The 21,836-nt window shown below is 42.1% G+C and overlaps 1 protein-coding gene across 1 annotated transcript in view; it reads right to left on the bottom strand.

The window, feature by feature from the left end:
* Positions 1–702: 702 nt before the first annotated feature.
* gpr4 (G protein-coupled receptor 4) overlaps positions 703–21,836 on the bottom strand; it is a 38,487-nt gene continuing 17,353 nt past the window's right edge. Inside the window, exons 2-4 of the mRNA XM_065960599.1 lie at positions 6,527–7,310; positions 4,626–4,890; positions 703–3,912 (exon numbers count right to left, since the gene is read on the bottom strand). Of these exons, the coding sequence (XP_065816671.1) occupies positions 3,191–3,912; positions 4,626–4,890; positions 6,527–6,655 (1,116 nt within the window). The 5' untranslated portion in view covers positions 6,656–7,310 and the 3' untranslated portion in view covers positions 703–3,190. The remainder of the gene's footprint in view (positions 3,913–4,625; positions 4,891–6,526; positions 7,311–21,836) is intronic.

Raw genomic sequence — 21,836 nt, 5'->3', positions numbered from 1 at the left:
TTGTGTTTTAGAGCAACTGTAATGAACAAATTTCCCTTTGAGACTAATAATTCTAACTAATTCTGATTCTGATAATGTCTTAAAATGTACATCTTATCCTACAGTAAGGTTAAGCTGACAAAGTAACCTGTTGTTTTTGTATGTAGTTCTCTTATTTCTGCATGACTTTGTAAATGTGCAAATCCAGTTTCTTTGACATGCGCCGTGCTCCGCCTCAGAAACAGATCCAGTCTGGTAGGATGCGCGCTGTCGGACAGAGCAAAACCAAGGTGCAGAGCGAACATGGCACAGATTCTGTTGGGTCTCGGGGTAAGAGTTTGTTTGCCGTGATTTATCATGTTTATTCTCCTCTTTATTTGGAGCCAGAAGTAAATCGCTTTCACACCTGCAACAGTCAGGTATAAATACTCTGTGCGTAGGTTCAGTCTATAACTGTCATGTACAGTCACAGTTTGTTCTGTCTTTGTGTGATCGCATGGCCGCCTGTTCTGACTTCTCACCACAATCACTGCAATCCCAGATCTCCACAATTTCAGCGTCAGTACAGTGTTATCATACCTGAAGGGAATAATGGAGAAAGGAAGTTCAATAGATATGAATAAGACATAAAGGTGATAAACCGCCCTCCCTCTGAAGTTAATTTGGACGTGCCTCCATCCCATTTCAGATCGTTGGTGCCAAACAAACAAATACAAGTGGATGCAAAGTGTAGTATGCATAATTTATTATTTCTCACTGACATTGTTGCTGAACAAACACACATCATGAAGCCTGGTACCTCCTCTCTCACACATGCTGACATACAGATGCACAACAGAAGCAAAGAGAGCAGCGTGAAGGTCAACAGTGACGAGCTGAAAACACCTGGCTGAACATCCTGAACAGAGAACAGATGACATATCTGACATCTCTTAATCATATTTGAACACTGACTCTCACTTCCTGTCTGTCACCATGAGCGCACTGTGTCAAACAGGAGTTCTCTGAGCCTCCTCTGAAGGAATGTTAGCTTGTAATCTTTTGAGCAGTAGATCTGGATAAAGAACAGGAATGTCTGCGTGTAAAAACAGACAGTCTGTTGAAATGTTATCACCTCTTTTGATTGCACATGAAGACTTGGAGGAAGCATTTAGACCACGCTAAAGCTACAAACATGGTTTTAGAAATGTGAGATGCCTTTGTTGTGACAGCTGTGTTCAGTCTTTACGGTGAAACAGGTTTATATTTCATGTGCGGTACTCAAACCTCTGCTTTAGGATACGTCATTGAGTTTTAAGATCCAATCTTTGTTCAATTGCAAGAATGGAGTTGGGTCACTTTGGGGGGAGGGACTCGTTTATAAAGTTGTCGTTTAACAAAATGAGCATTTTTAAGAATTCTGTCTTTTGCACATCAAGCCTCAACATCTCTCGTGTTGTCATGGCGGCAGAAAGTTGTCAACATAATGCAAAATAAGACAGCAATCCAGCAATTTAAACGAGTTAAGTTAAAGATCCATCGTTCAAACGGTCAGCGTGTGTTCTGACCTCTGGATTTCGATTTCTGTGGAAATCCTGGAAAGTCTTCAGGATGACATTTTGACTTTACAGGAAATACATTTTTATACTTAAATGTTAATTTGTGTCCCTGATATAAGGAAACATGTTAGCAGCAAACAAAGAATGTATAAACTAAGGCAAAAGGAAGGTTACATAAGAGAGTTTGTGTTGTACGCTGTGTGTTACTAGAAACAATTCAAACACAATGCACTGTATGTAGCTGAGTCCTGACTGTAGTTAAAAGGCATCCGTCTGAAGAAGAATGTAAACAGTATCAGGTGAACTGTGCAGCATGTGTCAAAGCCCCAGCATGTAGTTTGGATTGAGAAAGAGATGGTCGGAACTATAAAGCACTTAAACTGCATTTGAATCCTTCTTCTTGACTTCTGAATTTCTGAATGTTTTCCTGTTGAACGAGGCGCTCAACACGATGTCGTTGAAATAACGGATAAACTGGACTTTGAAATCATGCAGGGATGCAGTCGGAGGCTCTTGGTTTCTTTGTCAGCTCAGTCGTATGATAATTTGGCTGTCTGCTGTGACACTGAATGAAGAAGAAGAAGAACCATTGCTCACATGACATAAGAGACACGTTCTTGCTATCACGTCGACACGCTTAGACGAGGTACTTAACGAGGCTTCATTATTTCCACCAAAAACATCAAATACAGTAAACACATTTCCAAGCATTAAAAAAATGTTCTGACCTGTATTCTACAATCATTTTTGTTACCCCTCCCCCCCTCTTCTTCTTTCCTATTTCAAAGTGATGCATATTAGTTAGACAAACTCTGCTGTCCTGCATCCTCACTTCGTCCTGTTGGGGGTCCGTGCAGTCTGAATGCAAAGGTGTCTCCTCTCAGACCACTCAGCCATGCACAGAGGGTCTTATTATTCATCCAAAATAACTTCTGACACCTTTGGAAACCATCCAGATATCCAGGCTGATTTATCACATCCTTGTTAACGACATCAGTGGGGGATGCCAGCTGGTATAATGGTCCAGGACTTTGTTCAGGACTTTGACATCTTAACCCCTTCAGGATGGATTCAATCTGGTACATATATCAAGGCTCCACTGGAGTTTAATCCAGAGGATTTTGTAGATCCACTGAGCCTTCATATGTTACCAGCAGCAGGTCAAATTAGCCTTCTTCACTTTAGCAAGTGACAAAATGTATGCATTCGGTCATTAGCACTGCTTGCTAACATTAGCATTGCAGTGCAGCTTTTCATTGGCTGACAAACTACAGCTTGAAGTAATGAAAGTTAAACAAACTCAAATCTGTTGGGAGTCTGAGATGTTCTTAATGATACCCTTCTGGTTATAACCATGAGCTCCACCGCCATGAACTCTTGTTTGCCTGACTAGTGGTGAGGATCTAACAGCAGCAAAGTAGTCCCTTAAGGTCTCCTTGGTGTGTTAGCATTTCAACCTCACAGCAAGCTGCTACCTTGGCTACAGACAACACTGTATGTCTTCTGTATTTCATCTATCTCATTCTCATCCTGGCTTGTTAATTAGCCATTTAGCGTAACACCCATCCTCTGATTTCAGCCTGCCAGGCTTAAAGATGCCAGGCCCTGTCGGTGTCAGGAGTCTCCCCCATCACCGCGCTGAGCTGTTTTCACCTCTTACACATAAATGAAGGTCACTTCTTAACACTGAGGATGGTCATCTGTAGACATTCCTCCTTCAGAGCCACCAGTTCAGTCTTATAGCTGCTTGTCTTGCCTCCAGCGGCGTACACACAAGGCTGCTTTTTTGCAGCGAGAGGAGTTTCCATAGTGACCGAACCGGCGTTAAGTATGTCGGCATGCGACGGCGAGGACGAGGAGCGCCGGTGGCAGGCTGCAGACAACAAAGCAGAGAGAGCTCGGCCGACATCGTGCCGAGCCCCCTCGTTGACAAAACAGTACAAAATGGGGTCAGCGACACAGTTGAGGCTGGTCAGCGCTAAAGACACATGGTACGCCGCAAACAAGGTCTCCTCTGAGCCGCAGTCACACGGCTTCCTCAGAAACATGACGCTCCGCACCAGGAGGAGGATGTGGTACGGTCCAAAGCAGAGCAAAACGATCAGGATCAGACTCAGTGCCAGCCGCTGGATTTTGGCCTTTTCCTGACGCTCCGTGGAGACGTTGCAGCGTATCGCTGCCAGGATCCCGCGGTACGCAACGAGCATGGCTGTCCACGGAGCGAGGAAGCCCAGAAAAGTCCTGTAGAGGTTCATCCCGGCCACCCAGTCCTGCATGGGGTACTTCTCGAAGCAGAAGGTGTGGTTGAAGCGATCCTGGAAGAGCTCGTCGTGGAAGAGTGGAGCAGAGTTGGCAACAATCTCGATCGTCCACACCATGGCACTGACCAGGACAGCTGCAGGAACATGAGCAGAGGGAAACATTTGGCTTTCCATTAGTGCTTTATGAATTAGAAACATAAACACAGCTCATAGGGACTGTGCCATTTACAGACATAATTATGCATTTCTTTAAATATTGAGTGAATATGAATATTGTGTATTTTGTGCAAAATTCTTAGCCATGAGGAAACAGTGCAAACAGTTTTCATCCAAAGTTATTTTCCAGTCGGGGTAAACTGTCAGTTCTGAAAAAGTCAGTGTGGTTGAACTTGTTTTATGACTATAGTTAAATATGTATCAGACTATCTCAAGAAAATCTGAAGACATTGAAGAGTTCTTATCTCTGCAGAAACTATGTTTCCTGATGTGTCTGGTAAAGACAGATGTGAACCTCTCCAATATCAGAACTTATCGTCAAATGTGGAATCTTTATAAATAGATCTGTCACATGTTAAGCATGAACTTGAGAAATTGGGACTTTGCTCTTCCTCAAGTTGTGTTAGTAAATTATTCATAAGAAAAGCTAAAGACAGTAATGTTCCTTTAAACTGGCTTATCTGATGTATGTTTACATCTTTTATTTAGCATCCTAAGAAAGCGTCGGGGATTTGATTTTGAGATACTTTCAAGTCTTAGACGCCTGAATTTGAGGTCATCGAGCATTAGGTGCAACTGTCTTAAGGAGCTTATTATTTCAGAAGACTCACTCTTCCTTAACGCTTCATACCTGTCTTGATTCGTCGAACCTTGGCAAAGCGCAGAGGATAAGCCACGGCCAGGTACCTGTCCAGCGATATACAGCAGAGGAAGGCGATGCTGACGTAGATGTTGGTGTAGAAGATGAAGCCGAACAGTTTGCAGCTCTCCTGACCGTGGATCCAGTCATCGTGGTGGAGGAAGTAGTCGATCCACAGAGGAAGAGTGCTGATGTAGAGGAGGTCGGCCACCGAGAGGTTGATCAGGTAGATGCCGAGCTCATTGCGTTGGCGGACCTGAGGGAAGTAATGTGAAGAAGAAGAAGGGACGAGGAGACAGCAGAGGAGGGATGAGGCAGGAGTGAGAGACGGAAGAGGAATGTCTAAAAGTTAAAGGAGAAAGTTTTCTATCTGTTTAAAGATTGAAAATCTAGGCTTGGAAGGATTGATCAGGTCTGACAGTGTTATTGTTTCAGATGTCTCATACAGATGGATATATTCCATGTTGTGAGGATTTAACTGCCTTAGTACAATGATGAAATACATGGACATACAGCAGCAATATCATGGGAATGAACAATAGTTCAACCTGTCCTCTCTGCAGCCTTCGTTGTGCTTTTCTGATTTTCTCAGTCAGTCGCTATGGGAGCCACTTCTGTTTCCAAAGCAGTATTGATATTATAATGCTAATATTTAGGCAGAACTGTCCATAAACAGCTCATCGGATAGGTTCATGTTTTCATTAATGATGATGATGGCAGCCCTCAAAGTACCTCAGAATCGTCTTAGGACTACAATCACCAGAGTGCACTTGTGACCCTCCCTCCCTCCCTCCCTCAGACATGGTGGGTCTAAGACGGGGCTGAAAATGGATGTGAGAGCATTTGAGAGGTGACCCTGATGTAAGACAAACAACAATCTCATGTCGGACTGTCGCTCACTTTTAATGATGTTTTGTGGTTCATGAAGAAATTTGTGATCTCACTTGAATGAAAAGTCAATAACAATTCCTCCTGCTGCTGCCAAAGCAAACTGACGGTCTGTGGGAAACCCTGAAGATGTTTGACGCGGTCTGGGAAAATATCCTCTGACACTGCTTACTACAGTTCAGTCAGCAGAGCACAAACTTTTAACAAAGGAAATCCCTTCTTACACATCAGTCACTTTACATCTATGTGCAGAGAGGAGGGGTTAAACAGAGACACTCAGTGTAGTCTGTGTCTTAAATGATCTCACTGAATGGCCAAATGTTGAAAATACTTTGATATACAAAGCTTTTAGACTGAATGACTTTGAAGAATCGTTGTTTAACATGACAAATAAAAGCAGGATCTTTGTATTACTTATCTTACTGTATGGATTTAGCTGCTGGTCAAATCTAAGTTCTGGTTTCCTGCACACAGCTGGTCTCTTATTTCTGTTTTCCGTGTGAGGAACACGTCCAGAACAAATCACCTTACATGATGAAGAGTCTCTATTGGGCCAGTAAGTCAGGGGTTTTTCTTTGTGTGTCATCATGGTGTTGTGTTTGTCTTCATGCAGATCCTCATGCACATCAAACATTGCTGTGTTGATGCCTTTTTATGTAGCTAGGTAGCTTTTTTAAAACCTTTCAGAAAGTGTTAAAGCTTGGCTGAGAGCGTTTTGCTTCTAAAGCTTAAAGTGTCATTAATGTTGCTATTTATCTAATGTCCAATTTTTTTTTTTTTTGACAATCCTACATTTGTTTCTGGATTTATTCAAAGTTTTAATAATCTGTGTTTTTTTTTTACCAACTTGGAAAATAATTTAAATTTAAACCCGGTTATCAGAACGGTATCAATCTGTAAATTTGAAACTTCAGTTATAGAGTTACACATTATAGGCAAACACTGGATAGAGTGTGTTTGTGTGTGTGTGTGTGTGTGTGTGTGTGTGTGTGTGTGTCCCTTACCTGCATGTAGGCAGCCCACAGGGCCATGCAGTTAGTGGGCAGCCCCAGAACGATGACGATGATGTAGAGCGTGGGCTGGAAGAACTGATCCACCTTACTGTCCACATCACAGAACGAGATGTTGCACATTGTCCTGTGTGAAGCACTCTGAGTGTGTGTGTGTGTGTGTGTGTGTGTGTGTGAGTGATGTGTGTTCAGCTACCCTCAGCTCTGAGTGTCCCTCAGTAGCTTCACTATGTTCCAGCTCCAGCAGCTTGACAGTAACATGCCGACTCCAGCGTCCTGCTCGACCACCACACGGCCGTCCAACGAGGAGCAGCAGAAGAACACGGGACTGTCCTCTCTAGAGCATTTCATGATTCCTGTTCATTGCACTGTCCTTCTCACTGCTTGGTGTGTCATAATCCTCCCCCATGCTTTAAAAGCAGCCCTGCGTCCCTCAGCATGGAGGAAGGGAGGAGAAGAAAGGAGGGATGAAATGTGGTGAAATGAAAGCCGCCTTATCGACACAGTGCCAGGCCTCCTGTGCCCGGACAGAGCCTCATCAATCTTTTAGAGATCAGAAGTCTGCCAGGTCTACCGCGAGAAGGAGGCGTTGAACATCTGTGTGTGCGTGTGCGTGTGTGTGTGTGCGTGTGTGGGGCGGGGGGGGGTGTGTCTCAAGGTCCTGATGACACACAAAACTCCTCTGGGGATGTTTGCACTAAAACAGCCGAATGACTTTACACAGCCTCAGCGCTCATGGAGCCTGCAGGCTGTCCATCTCATCCAGACGCCGGAGCATCTGCAAGAGAAGAGAGACGGAGAGAGAGAGGCTTTATCTTACCTGCATCATTTTATACACAAAAAGGACAATCTTAGTTTGATAATTGTCACAAAGAAAGTCAAGTTTTTCATCAATGCAGTTGAAAAATGATTTACAAGGAAGGTCTTTTGCATTCATTTATATTGTGAAACACGAGTACGAGTCAGGAATGCAGAAAAAGACGGCAGATTTCTGAGTGTGCAGGTTTATCTCACTTCATTCTGCCTGATTAGCTCGTCAGAGGCTGATCTCTCCAAACACACAACAAACTGTGTCACAGGTTTATTGGCTGAGTTTATTTCCTGTAGTCTACATTTTCTTTTTATGCACTCAGTTCCTTTAAATCTGCAGTTTTTAAGCCTTAAGGTATTTAAAGTGAACTCAGACTGTCCTGAATGGACACACCCTGATCACATACAGTTAAACCCCCTCCTTCAGATATATTGAATTCTGCTGCCCTAGTGGACTGAGATTCAGAGGAAATAGACGCAGATGGAAAGAGTTTGTGCGGCAAGTGCAGTGAAGCAGCAGAGGTTTTCTCAGGGTGACATTCAGACAACAGACTTTCTAACATCTGGTATGATAACATGGAGCATGCTGACATGTGCAGGCAGGACAAGTCCTTCGATGCAGACAGAGAGTCCAGGTCAGCACGTATGATAAGCATTATGTAAGCCTTCACATAAACACGACCTGAAACATATACAGAAGAGAGAGAGAGAGAGGATGGAGCTGAGTTTCCGTTTCCCTCCCAGACTTCTCCCTTTCTCCATCCCGCTCTGCTTCTGTTTATACATCTTGGACTGATTTCATATTTTTGCATATGGATGATATGAATCCACATGTGCTTTCAATCTTTTCACTCGAGTATGTTCTTGGGAAAAATGAACTGCCTTCGTCCGGAGTTTATGTACACTTCAGCTTCTTTTCATTCCTCTAAGATCGATAGATTTCAGAGGAAAACTGGGAGTTTTTTTTTCTTCTGCCTGAGGGGAGAACTGGATGTTGCAGCTTTTAAAAATTTCAGTGAAATATTTCCCACAGAAAAACCCTGGATTGAATCTAGAAATATAATCAAATCACTTCAGTCCTGCTACCAAAGGCTACTTCTCATCGTGTCAAGCTTCGTACTGGGCATGGAGTGCTCCATGACCGTGGTCTTATTCCAAAAGTAAACGTTCACTTCCTGGTTAAAAAAAAAAGTCCCCAACAAAAGGGCCTCAGAGATGTCTGTCAACACGTAAGGAAACAGTTTACAGGTCTGTGAAGGAAACAGCTTCAGCAGCCTGAGATAATGGGACAGTCATCGGTGTGGAACAGTGGCTCAGGACAGAGACACTGCAGCAGCCAGTTTCAGCAAAAACACACACGTGAGGGGAAAGTGAGGACATTTGTATGGTGACCTTGTCAAATAAATCTTTGTTGGGGGAAACACACACATGTTGTTAAGATGACCCGGGTCACACCTCTGCTATAATCTGTTCTCATACACACCCAGTATACTGAAGGAGTGTAAGTTAAGGTTACAACCATCAACCTACACATTTCTGCAAAACTTTACCCAGGACAGGATAGAAAAGGGGGGACTATAAAGCAAAAGGAAGGGAAAAAATGCTAAATAGATGGTGGGATATGAAAAGAAGCAAAACTAAAGATGGAAGCCAAATATGGAACAATGAAGGGAACAGAAAGATGAAATTGAAACTATACAGCTTAAGAGTCTAATCAACGAGTTCTGAATACAAATGCAGAATCTCTGGCCAGGTCACAGGATTTTTTGGATCAGAAATGATTTTTAGTTTTATTTGTAGTTGGAGTAGTATCGCCTGGTAAATTTTCAGCAGCTGGCGTTGGCTGTACGCAGGGAAACAGTGTGGAGAGCAAAAGGAGCCGGATGCAATACTGTAACCCAGGCAACCGTTGGCCGTCATGTGATGACTCTACAGCTTCAGTGAAGTGCATCTGACAATCCACTCTGGTTTTAAACTCACTCAGTCTGATTGTAAACAAATCAATGCAAGGAAAAAGGAAGTCTTGGATCAGGAGTCGTTCTGCTGTTTCTACTGGAAGCCCCAAAAAAGTCGATCGCCGGCACCCAGAGGCTAAATCATCCTTTAGAAGATGGGAAATGGCTTGTGAGATTGGAAAGACTCAAATCAAAAGAAAATGCTTCTTTTACCTTCAAATGTGCAACAAATAGAAATCTCTTGTCACAAGCTTCACCTGCAGTCACATCGAGGGAGATCTCTAATCTTCACAGCAGAGCGACAACCTCCACTCAGATCCAAACAGCAGCTGCCGATCACATGAATCATTGCTTAGATCTGTGTGTGTTTGGACAGCAGGGTGTGATGTTGGATTTAAGCTCTCATCAAACTATGAGTAAATACAAACAGAGTTCATGTGATGAGATGATAACCTTCTATCCTTCAGCGTAAGAGGAGGAGTTTGGCTTTTGATTACAGTCGACATATTATGCTGGTCCCCCTTTTTAAAACTCACATTTAGTGCTACAATGCTGGATGCACATACTCAACACTGACAACGATACAGATCATGAGGTAGTCGTACGTTGGAGTAATCCCAGGATGAGTCTGCAGTGGACACTAAACAGAACAAGCCGATATGAAACCAAGAATCTCAACATAAGCCTTTGAATCCTCTTACATAGGATCTCCTCTCCCAGCACCGGAGAGCGGACCTCCCATGGCAGCCCTCCCGCGTTCTGCAAGGCTTCAGAGAGCTGGCCAATCAGAAGAAAGTGGGCACGTGGGTAGGAGGGTTCTTAAAGAGACAGCAGCTGAGACAGAGGCCTAAATGAGGGTTTTTACTGATGTCAGTATAAAGCCGTTTTCACATATGCACTCCGGTAAATATCTAGATATTTACAGGAGGACTTCTCCAGAGATTCTCCCGACCTAGCCGTTCACATACGCTCTTCACAGCAGGGGACTTCCTCTGTCAGAGGGGAGGGGGCTCGGGGGATTTCCCGACGTAAGACGTGACGTAAATAAACAATGCGGAAGTAGCAGCCGAAGCAACAGAGTTCGCTAAACGGCGTTTTAATGGGAATATTCGCCTTTATATCAATGCTATGTGTAATCCAATGGAATGACAACATCCACAAAAGAGAGGAGAACAACATACTGACCAACAGAAAACATCATGCAGCCGTTTAATTACTTGCACGGAGATTGTGGTGGTCGCGTGCAGTAACTTTAGCCGTTCACTGTATAAACGTCATTCTCTTTTCATTGGCTGAAATTGAAATCTGCGGCGCATATTCGGCCGCGTTTAGACATCAGCTCACTCGTATATTCTGCTGATAAAATAGTAGAGGTCTGGCCGGAGAAACTCCGGGTAAAGTCTGTGCGAAAAATGCGGCTGTTTGCATTCACACATAGCCTAAAGAACCTCCGGGTAGTCAAATCTCCGGAGTTTTTCAGGAGATTTCCGTATGTGTGAAAAGGGTTAAAGTTAAATTAGAAGTTTTTTGAGCTGTATATCATGCAAAACGTCTCTATAGGTTTCACATACTGACTGGAAAAATGAGCATATTATATGACCTTTTAATGGAATGTTGTGACCCCTTATTATAACTACAGATAGGCATAGTTATGTTTTCAGCATGCAGCAAACATCCCCACTGTTATCTTTGTCCACCCTGCCTCCAGAAATGTAGTTTGTTCTGTCAATTACAGATGTTTATCATGCAGCTTGCATGCAATGACTCTGCATGCAGTTCTCTGTTGGTTTGGTGGTTTATGTGCATGTGTTGGACTACTTCTGAGGAAGAATATGTGTTTGTCCTCTTGGGATGTTTCTTTATACCGTCAATGCATCGCACAGAAACTCTCAGGCTCCTCAGAAGTCAAACTTTCAGCATGTTTCTGACTATAAACATGACGCTCAATCACAAAGACGTCCTACAGAGGGGGGTGCCTGTCGAGACCTGCACTGCTTTGTGCTCTTAAATAAAATGTCCTGACGTGACAATCATGAGTAAAAGGTTAAGTTGTTCATACCAATCAATTAAAGTATTTTAATCTATTTTTGAGTCCTGCATGGAAAGTTAGTCCAGTGTATCAGGAATCAATATGAATGTACAAAGATGAGCTTGCTCCATGTTTCATACAGTCTATGGTTTTCACCAGATTTGTTAGATTTATGTGCAGAAGGATATTCCATTGATGAACAGTTACAGTAAAAAATGTACCAACAAAAAAAGTAGAGAAGAAAATCACTATTTAAAACAGTTTTACAAAAGCCTGTATATCTACAGAGAAAATGCATGTGCTGTAAGATGAGAAATACAGTTATTTTGTTTGTTTTTATAGAAATTAACACGGCACCATTAAAAAGCCATTTTATTAAACTAATCAGAAGTTGTAAAATATGGATATTACAAACAAATCCCTGAAGTTTTGACACATTTTCAGACGCTAGTATGTAACATTTAAACTGTTTCAAGTTTCCAGCTGCTCTGCCAACAGTTTCATTTCTGCTTCATCATCACTTTAAAATAATCACACGTCTCATCCCCTCAGTGCTCAGTTATAACCACGATGAATACACGGATCATCTGCGCCTGTCACACTACCTGCAGACACATCCTCACTGCAGGACCCTTATCTCTGAGGCTCTTCATGCTCCACTCAGCTGAACGTGTCACTGCTTTTATACTACGGGCTGTTTCACAGTCATCATCATTAATCCACATCTCTGTGTTTTGATCATTTCATTAAATGCTCTAGCTCTTTCTCATAAGGATTGCCTCTTTTAAAAAAGGAGCAAAACCGTCATTTTCAGTGAACAAATGTGAATCATCTTGTGTTACATGAAGTGCATGGATGTACTGTAACCGAAGCCTTGAGGCCACAATTCACAGCTGGAAGGCGGGTCAAAAGGTTTATTAGTAATAAGGAATTAGGAATGTGTGTGTCTGTGTGTGTGTGTCTACAATGGGGGCCTATATCAACCTGTTCTGTGCTGTCCAGTGCACCGCGTCTGATCTGCTGCCAGAGGAGATTAAGTCGAGGCAGCCGAGCCGACTCACGCTGGCTGTCAACACACACAATGCACACACACACTTTCTCTCTGTAACATACCACACACATACATTCAAACATGTAAAAATATACAAGCTACGTTTTCTCTTTGCTGCTTGTTTAGACTTTTTGCTCTCGTGATCTCGATCCAGATCATTTTACTTAACGCACAACTCGATGTGTGCAGACTAATACTTCCAGAGCAACAAGTTAATATAAATTAAGTTTAGCAAAAAAATCAAAATCATTTAACTTCAGTACTAACTTGCATGAGCTCTTACTTCACTTTTTTTTTTTTTTTTCTAAAGGCACCATGTACCATATTAAACATAAATTTTGCCATTTGATGCATTGCACCAGAGTTAGCTTAGAGCTAGTTTACATCTGCAGTCCCTCGGCAAGACCTACAGCTCCAGAAGCCGACTGCATTTAATGCAACAGTGAACTTCCAAACACTGATTCATTCCTCAGTCGAAGGAGGGCTTTTTAAACGCAGCACACCAAACTTTTTATCATCAGAGCAACAAACAACAAGCCACAGTTTATCTTGTAACTTCCATGTAAGAGAGGTAAGAAGTACAGAATTTACCAGTGGTATATTATTCTTAAACTAACAGATTTGATTTCCCTAAAATGTTTTATTTTTTGTTAATTGTTCTTTGGGGTTACAAAAACACTCGGATTGTGAAGACAGGAGAGGAAGAGGGCTCAAACAAGAGCATGACGTCTGTCTTAGAAAAAGGAAGCATCAGGTTCAGTGATGAAGTCTTTCACCCTGTTAGGAAGTGTGTGTGTGTGTGTGTGTGTGTGTGTGTGTGTGTGTGTGTGTGTGTGTGTGTGCCCGTGGGTTTCCGACATTAAGAGGAAAGACATTTTTAGAAAGCAGCATCCTGTCATCACTTCTCGTAAGGCCAGTTTCGGTGTTTGAACTTAATTTCGTTTTATATTACTGCCACTATTTTCACAAGATAAGTTTGCACTCAGCAAACTTTTTATAGAGATCTGAAATCACATGGACATTGGAATGACAAAGTCTGCAGACTCTTTTGAAGAAGAGAACAGGTCAGCAGGTTGTTTTTACCAGGTATTTGTGTCGGTTTACATCTCAAAGCATCACCAGTTTGATTGGGGTTTACAGTACATGTATCTGAGAAATGACCACGTGTCTGAACATCATATGACATGTCGGTGACACGATGACTTAAGAGACACCTTTTGAGTTGTTATCCTTAAAGGCTTTCTACCAGAGAGCTCTTTCTCTTTCACCCAGGAGACCGCTGATGGTGTTTTGTGTGAAACCAAAAGTTACTGATGACAAATTAGCTCTGCCCAAACCATCTGTCCCTCAACATGGCCGAGGGAGTTTGGGTTTTTTCAACCAAACCAAATGGTGAGCAGGCGATCTTGGTTTGGGTTGGAAAAATGAGTCAGTGTTGACCTTTGGTTTCACACAGGACACACATCCTGGTCTCTAGTTTGAACCATCCATCCACCAATCCGCACCCTGCTAGTAATCAGTAGCTCTTGAAACAACATCACCTGACTTCTTAGAGCGTTTGTTAAGTTGTCTTCAAATTGAAATCTATGAGTTTTAAAGTTGTGCTGACTGACTAAAATATCCACGTCCATGAACATGAATCCAAATGTTTTATTTGGTGCTTTCCATAAACAGCTGTGAGATCCAGAGGCAGCGGGTCAATGGAGGTTGCCAGGGCCTCTGGTGCAAGCATGCTGCGCCCTCGACCTCTATTGACTCTCTTTCTAAGTTGCACATGCACATTTGCTCTTCTCAGGAAAACTGCACCCATGAACACATGACACACAATCACACAAAAGTTGGCAGCAGAGGGATGCGTCCCATGACGTGAAGAGGGATCAGAGAATAGACTGTTTATAATATGTCCAAGTAGTTGCAATTCAGTCAGAGTGCAGGAATTTGCCTGAAATTCTGTGTAATTGAAAACACATAATTACCCAGTGTTGGGTGCCTCAGACTTCCACTTTTGTTTCTCACTCATAGGAGATAGCCTGCACACTCAAAATCCACAAATGTTTTTTATACAATCCCAACGTTTGGACCAGAGGTCTTCTTCAGGTGACCCTTTCTAAGTTTAAAATGATGGTATTGTAACAGCTCTACTTTCTTATTTGCCCAAACTTAGTAAGCTCATTATCTAATGAACTTATTCAGTAAGAATAGGCTCAGCTTGGGGTTAGAAGCTCATGAATTAAGAAAGTTCATCGAGGGTTCTCCAGAGTGCCAACCTGTGTGTGTTTGTTTCCGAGTGTGTTTTTTGAGTTTTGGCAGTAACTTTGTGGCTGTTTGCCAAACATTCCTGTTGACAGGCAAACAGTGGAAGCAGGAAGACAGTAATGCTACGCTATCAAACATGTCACCACACCTCTTAACTCTTCACAATTGGGTCACATCCAGGACACACACACACACACACACACACACACACACACACACACACACACACACACACACACACAAACACACACAGCCCAGTAACCTCAGTGCCCTCATTGGAATGACAAATGTGGTGAAACGGATCAAAACCAAAACAATGATTATCTTCAGCAGGCAGATATGTGTTTAACCACAGACAGCAGACAGTGAAGTCACTGAGGACTTTAAAGGAGCATTACGCACATTTAAAGGTCACATATTATGCAAATTACACTTCACCATGTTTCTCTACAAACCAGCCAATGATGACAAAAGTCCATCCTCTCCGTCTTTTCCCTGCTCCACTTTTCAGAAAATGTGTGCTTAGGCAGGCCGTTTAGATATTTTACCTTCATGACATCACAAAGGGCAGTAAACCCCTCCCCCAGGTGGGTGACACTCCCACAGCTAGGTGTTTGTTCTGCCCTCTGAATCTGCCTTCTCATTGTAAACAATAGAGCATGGAGCAGGGAAGCACAAAATACATCCCATTCCAGAGAGGGGGTGTGGTCAGACAGCTCATTTGCATTTAAAGGTACAGACACAGAAACAGCCTGTTCTGAGCAGGGCTGAAATAGAGGGGTTTATAGATGATCAAATACAGGATCAGAGTGGATTTAGAAAAATAAACTTCACAGACATGTTTTGTGGACCTCTGAGACTTAAAACTTGTTGAGAAGGAGTAAAATATGTGACATTTAAAGGCAGCACATATTTCAAATACTGCAATCAGAAGACCCTAAGGTCAGATGATCTTTGATACTTCAAAGCCATTTTTTTTATTTTGGCCTTTTGATCGTGATTCAATTCCAGCATCATTGACATCTGAGGGTGGAGCCCCATGGGTGCCATCACGCCTCCTCGTCCTTTTCTTTGGCACAAATCACAATGGGAAGAGTTTCTCCGCTGTATATTTGTACTGGGCTTGTTTTGAACTAAATACTTTAAATAAACAAAACGTCAGTATCATGAAGTCACAACTGATAAATTGTAAGAAGAAGTATTGGCAGAAAAGCAATGATGTCTTTGACATTTGTGCTCACATATTTTCATTAATTGAGTTTGATTTGAACCAGTGAGATCTGACTTTTCCTGGTCGGATCCCTGTTGTCCCTTTTTACTGTCTATGAGGAACAATATGGACCAGAACTTGACAGTTTGACTTCACCACAGGAGAGCTGCTTACAGAGAGGGAAACTGTGGAGATAGAAAGTAAGGAATGACGTGTGAAAGGAGCCACAGGTTGGACTCAAACCCGGGCCGTCTGCTTCATAACAGCCTCTGTACAAGGGGCGAGCATACTCATTGACAGATGGTCCTATTACTGACACTGTTTGAAAACACACTGTATCCCTGCTGAGTCAAACACTCACCAGAGTTTGTTCCAATCTTAACAACTAAACCAATCGATAAAGTAGTCTTAGGGCTGGAAAAAACAAAACTTCAAACTGTGACTGAATCTTGTATCCGCTTTGAGATCTTTCAGTATCGCCCATTTATTTTGGTTACTTTGGAAAAAAGGAAAGCTTCACCCTTACAGCTCTCCACTATTAATCCACTGGGTGACACTTGGTGATGTAATTGCCCACAAATGACAAGATAACGATTTTAAATTATCTGTCAATGTGCAAAGATGAATGCACTTTAATTCAGAACCGAATGAAATTGAAGTAAACTGTTGTGGGGATAAATGTAATACTCATTTATAAGAAGGAGCTTTTATTAGATTCCCAGTTAATCAGATTTTGAGAACTTCCACTTCCTGAATTAAATGAATTTAAGGACGCTGACCCCGACCCCGACACCAGCTAGTAAAACATATAGTGTACACCAGAGACCCAGACGCTGCTACATTCCCACCATTGATGGATGCAGTTTTCTGCCTGTTGCGTCAACAACCGAGCTCCCTTTTCCAGCAGTACACAGAAATACATGCATGCTGTCCTGTTTCTTTGGTAAAAAAGGAAAAAACTGCACGTCCACTCTTCAGGATGTTCCTTTTTAAAGTCGAGTCCCAGAGTCAGAAGTGTGCAAAATCTAGGAGGCTCCATAAGGTCACCAAGTGGACCAGTTACCATGTTCTCTCATTGTTTATCTAATATCAGTGTCAATGTTGAATCTTAACTCGGCCACTAAGTTTTAAAATAAAGAATAACGAAACATCTCATCCTTATATTGCAGTATCACATCAACCTGCTAAATGAGTCGTGAAGGCTTCAATCTGATTCAGCAGGAAAACGTCTGCAGTGTGGTTTCCATCAATCCATCAATCTTAGGGCCAATTCATAACAAACGTTATCTCAAAACACTTTACAAAAGACCTTACTCATTGCTACATTATCTACAAAGAACAAACATTAATCCATCATGGGGACTAAGCAACATTTGTTTTCCTCATGGGAATAATGCAAATATGATTCAAACAGGAAACAGCTTTAATTTTATTCAAAATGCCAAAGTGACACTCTTGGGCTGAACAAAATGAAACCTCAAACACACCTTATCTCTCTCTGGCTTTCAACATTTAGATTAATTTGAATCCATGTTTGTGCAAAAGAATGGAAACAACATACCGGTATATGTGATCGGATCCTGAATATGATTACACACCTTTACATTTGTGTCAAATGTTGTTTTTATCCAACATGCAGTAAGCAGAGTCCAAACGTGCAGGGTTTGATTCTCGTGAGTATTTTTGACCATAAAAGCGTCTGTGTGAAGAAAACCAGAAACACTGAAGATGACACAGCCGTGATATTAAATCAGCTTCTGAGCAGATTATGTGTTGTTCTATTTCTCTTTTAGAGAACAGATAAATGGCAGTGAACAACAGGGACGGGAAGCGGCACTATAATCATTTCCATAACAGCCACATGTACTGTATACGTATATATATACAATATAAAGAAATGGATGAGTTGTTTTTTTCTTACCAAGTTAAATCAGATTAAGTGGACCAACATGTCACCTGTGTTATAAAGTGCAGCCTTTGTTTAGTGTCTGTTTAGGCTCAGAGTTTAGTGAAGTCACAAAAAACAATCAGAGATAAAGATTTAGCAGCTTTGTTGCTTAAAGATCCCAAACTATTCTAATGTTCACCTTTCATGATGTCAGTCTGTGAAACCTATAGAGAAGCTTTGCATGCTTTATAGCTATTTTTTTTGCCATGGAAAATTATATTTCTATATTATATTTCTTTTTTTTATACTCTTCTTTGTTCAACATTCTGGTCATGTTTGCTGAATACAGGCTAATATGGTGATTTTAAACGATTATTATCCATTTTTTGCTTTAGATGAATGCTCAAAATGAAGCCTGAGATGCAGGACATCTTTATTTCTATAAACTGGTTGGGGATAAAATGATGTAATTATAAAGTTATAATTGTGAGCAGCATCAAGGACAGCACATGTAGCGTCTCTCAGGACAGGAAACGTCCCTGAAGGCCCTGACTGTCATAATGAGGTGTATACAGGAAAGGAGGACAGTGTCAGCTCTCATAAGTGTGGTGGAAAAAGCCCTGGCATCATTCTGCTGAAACCCCACATCAATAAACGAGGAGAGGAGGAGGAGGAGGAGGTTTGTTGGGAGAAGATGACCGATCAGCTTCATGACAGGCTGCAGACAGAGTGACTGGGTCAGGCTGAACTGAGCGTGCATTTGCCCTGCATGTTTGTGTGTGTATTTAATTGTGTTCTTGTTTTTCCATCTTTGTGAGGACTAGGCTGCAGACTTTGAAGACAGGACATTTTTGGAAAGTTATGACATTTTGTCCAGTTTTTCATTTTGACATTTTGGTGACTACAATTGAAGGACCGACATGTAACTCTTACACCTAGTGTTTAAAATGGGTACTGCAGTCCGTATTTCAAACATTCAAACAGCCCCTCCTCCCCAGAGCCGATGTGCACGCAGGTTGTCATGTCACAGACACTAAAGCTTCACTTTATCTTCTTCAGAGAAAAGGATGCATGCATAAGAAAATGAAAGGTGCTGTAGCAGGAGAGGATAAAGAGAAAAAGGTGATAGACTGTAGAATGGGAAAACCTTATGAAGAAGAAAGTGAAGTTTCTTCTGTTGGCTTCTGTTACAGCCAGATACTCACGCGGTCATCTGAGTTTTGTTTACACTGGACAAGACACACAAAGAACCATGACATAAGGAATGTGCACACACATTCAAACAAGGGAAAAAATGGATATATGACACATTTTCAGGAGATGTTGTTAAATAAAAATGCATGGAATTTAATGTTCAGTGAGCGAGAACAATATCTGTCCCACACACCGGGGGGTCTGGCACAGTCTAGGAACTACACTGTGCCAGACCCCCCCGGCCTGTTCGATGGCCACGTCTGGCCCATGTATTTGAAACACAAGAAAATCAAATAATCAAGAAGATTTGAACAGAAATCAAATCTTAGGTTTGACCTGACCAATCAGAGCAGAGTATTACAAAATGCAAACTTTTAAACTTATATTCCGGTGATGACAAAATTATTGTTTCTGTAATATAGTCATATTTCTCCCGGACGCTCATGAAACCGACCTTTGTCATATCACAGCTTGTAATGAAAACAACATTCCTGTATTGGTTGAGTTGTTCTTAAGTCGGCGGAGCCAAAAAGCAGCATCCGTACATGCACGGCGGCCTCCATATGGCTGATGCTTGTTGTTTGTTTTTACTTTCCTCCTGAGGGACTCGTTTAAGTCTGCACTGCTTTAACGCTTCTTACTGTAATTCTCCTGAGCACGGCAACGAGCTAAACGCACCAATGAACACCCAGAGCTGAGCTCCTCTCGAACAACGTATGACATCCAACGGGAAACTCTACCTTCGTGTTGTTGTCACATTCAACATGTAAAACAAACATCATGCAGTGAAAGAGACGCTCTCTGACTGTATTTCAGCGCTGCTACTGCAGACTGGAGGCTCCGGCTTCAAGAGATGTTATTTTTGAGAGGAATCCTGCCAAACCAGTTACATAACAGTGAGATGACTTTGACACTTTAAAAAGAGAAAGTAATCTATTAAAACGGTGTATTTACTTGCTCTAATTAAATCATTTTGATGGTGAGCCTAAGCCTAAAAAGTCACTTTAAAATGTTTAGTAAAATAAACACAATGACTTTGTCTCATAAACACTTCAGTGATGATGACGCTTAAAACATGGAGAGGGATATTTCTCACTCAGTCCCTGATCAGCACCAAACTGCAGCCTGTCTCTGTCCAAACAAGATTTCCTGCAGCACACTTCCACAAACAGCTCCACAGAGAGTATTTGTTTATAGTGTTTGTAGCCGGCAGCTTGCCTGTGCTGATATATTCCCGTGACAGTTCCAGCGTTAGCTCATTTGGCTGATGTGAACATCTGTGGCGAGCTCAGGCATATCAGCCATTTAGCGTGGAAGCTGGCCAGCGCCTGTAACACCAGCTCTCATGTAACACGCAGACAGACGACAAGCTGAGACTACAAATACAGAGAGGGTCACCAAGGAGGCCGCGAGCTGATGATCTAAAAGAGCAGCTGTAAGAAAACAGTTCATAAATCTGAGTTCATGAGATGTCTTACTTCACTTTGTACAGTTAAATATAACGTGATGGTTCTGCTGCCAGCACCAACCCTGATCCAAACACAACTCTAAATACTGGTTAGCATTAGAGCCGGGCGATTTGGTCTAATAACAGAATATTTGATTTTTAACTCAAAACTCAATTACGATTAAAAAGAAAGAACTAAATGACAAACAAATGACTGAAACCAAGTTTTGTCTTTTAAAAAAAATCAAAATTTCCCTCCAAGGATTAATAAAGGAACCTGATTTTTTCTTTTGGGGGTTAAAGTGCGAGCTGTAAACTTGTCTTTCAAAGTGCACTAAGCAGTTTCAGCGTACATCAAAAGTACAGATGAGGCAGAGACACATACATGGGGCCGCTCAGCCACCCTATAGGATGTAAACTACAGGAGCCCAAGAGGAGTAACTTAATCTCCACTTTCATTTTTGAAAGTGTTGTTCACAAACCTGATTTATTGATAAAACTGATTTATCACACAGCCATACTTTGCATACTGCTCCAGCCTTTTCACCTTCCTCATGTAAAATACAGCACATGCTCTTTCCTGTAAGAGACAGCAAATGCACTCTCTGCAGCTGGAGGTCACTTTGACCTCTTGTTGGTGCTTGATTAGAAGTCAAGGGGTCGCGACAGTCACACACATTCATCATTGTGGGACAATAGGGGCTCCAATTATTTTATATCTCCACGGTCTTTGTGTGACTTTGAACTGGATCCGGTTCATTTATCTTGATGCAGCACAGCTTTGCAGACGGACTGGTTTTTAAGTTTCAGCTGCACACTCTGCTGACTAGACTTTTCCTAAAGGACTTCAGAGTTTGTTGTGGTTTTGATCATGTATTAATGAGGTAATGTGTCACAGGAAAAGTTTGACAGTCCCTGCTGAGAGTCACATTATTTCGCTGTGTGTGACTCAGTGCGCTGATGATTTCATTTGCTCCAGTATCCACGATGTGTCCGGCACCTGCTTTCAGGTCTCTGCTGCAGGAGGTGCTGACAGACAGTTGTCACCGGCAGTGCAGCTGCTGCTCAGGGTCACAGTTATTGCCACCATCCATCAAAGGCCTAATCCTTTTACAGGTGAGTCACAACAGACAGTGACTTCAGATGAGATTACAGAGAAGATGATTGGGTATATCTGGACCAAACAGACCAGACAGGATCATTAGAAAGGCTCAGTCTCCAGCAGCGTAATCACTTTTTTGTAATATCTTTGGAGGCAAATGCACTACTACGGCATCTGACTTCAATGTCCCTGCAGAGTGTGAGTCAGCACGGTGCAGCAGTCAGGGTAAGTCATCACCTGAACATGTCTGTCACACTCTCTCACCTGTGTCCGATTTGTAAGCATCAGCAGGAAAAAAGGTTGCACACTCTGTGTCATACTGACCTGCACTGGAACCAGCAAGGTGAACATGTCACATGCTC

Source organism: Labrus bergylta, chromosome 11 (genome assembly GCF_963930695.1).
Source record: "Labrus bergylta chromosome 11, fLabBer1.1, whole genome shotgun sequence".
Lineage (NCBI taxonomy): Eukaryota > Metazoa > Chordata > Actinopteri > Labriformes > Labridae > Labrus > Labrus bergylta.
This window is presented reverse-complemented; position numbering and strand designations above follow the sequence as displayed.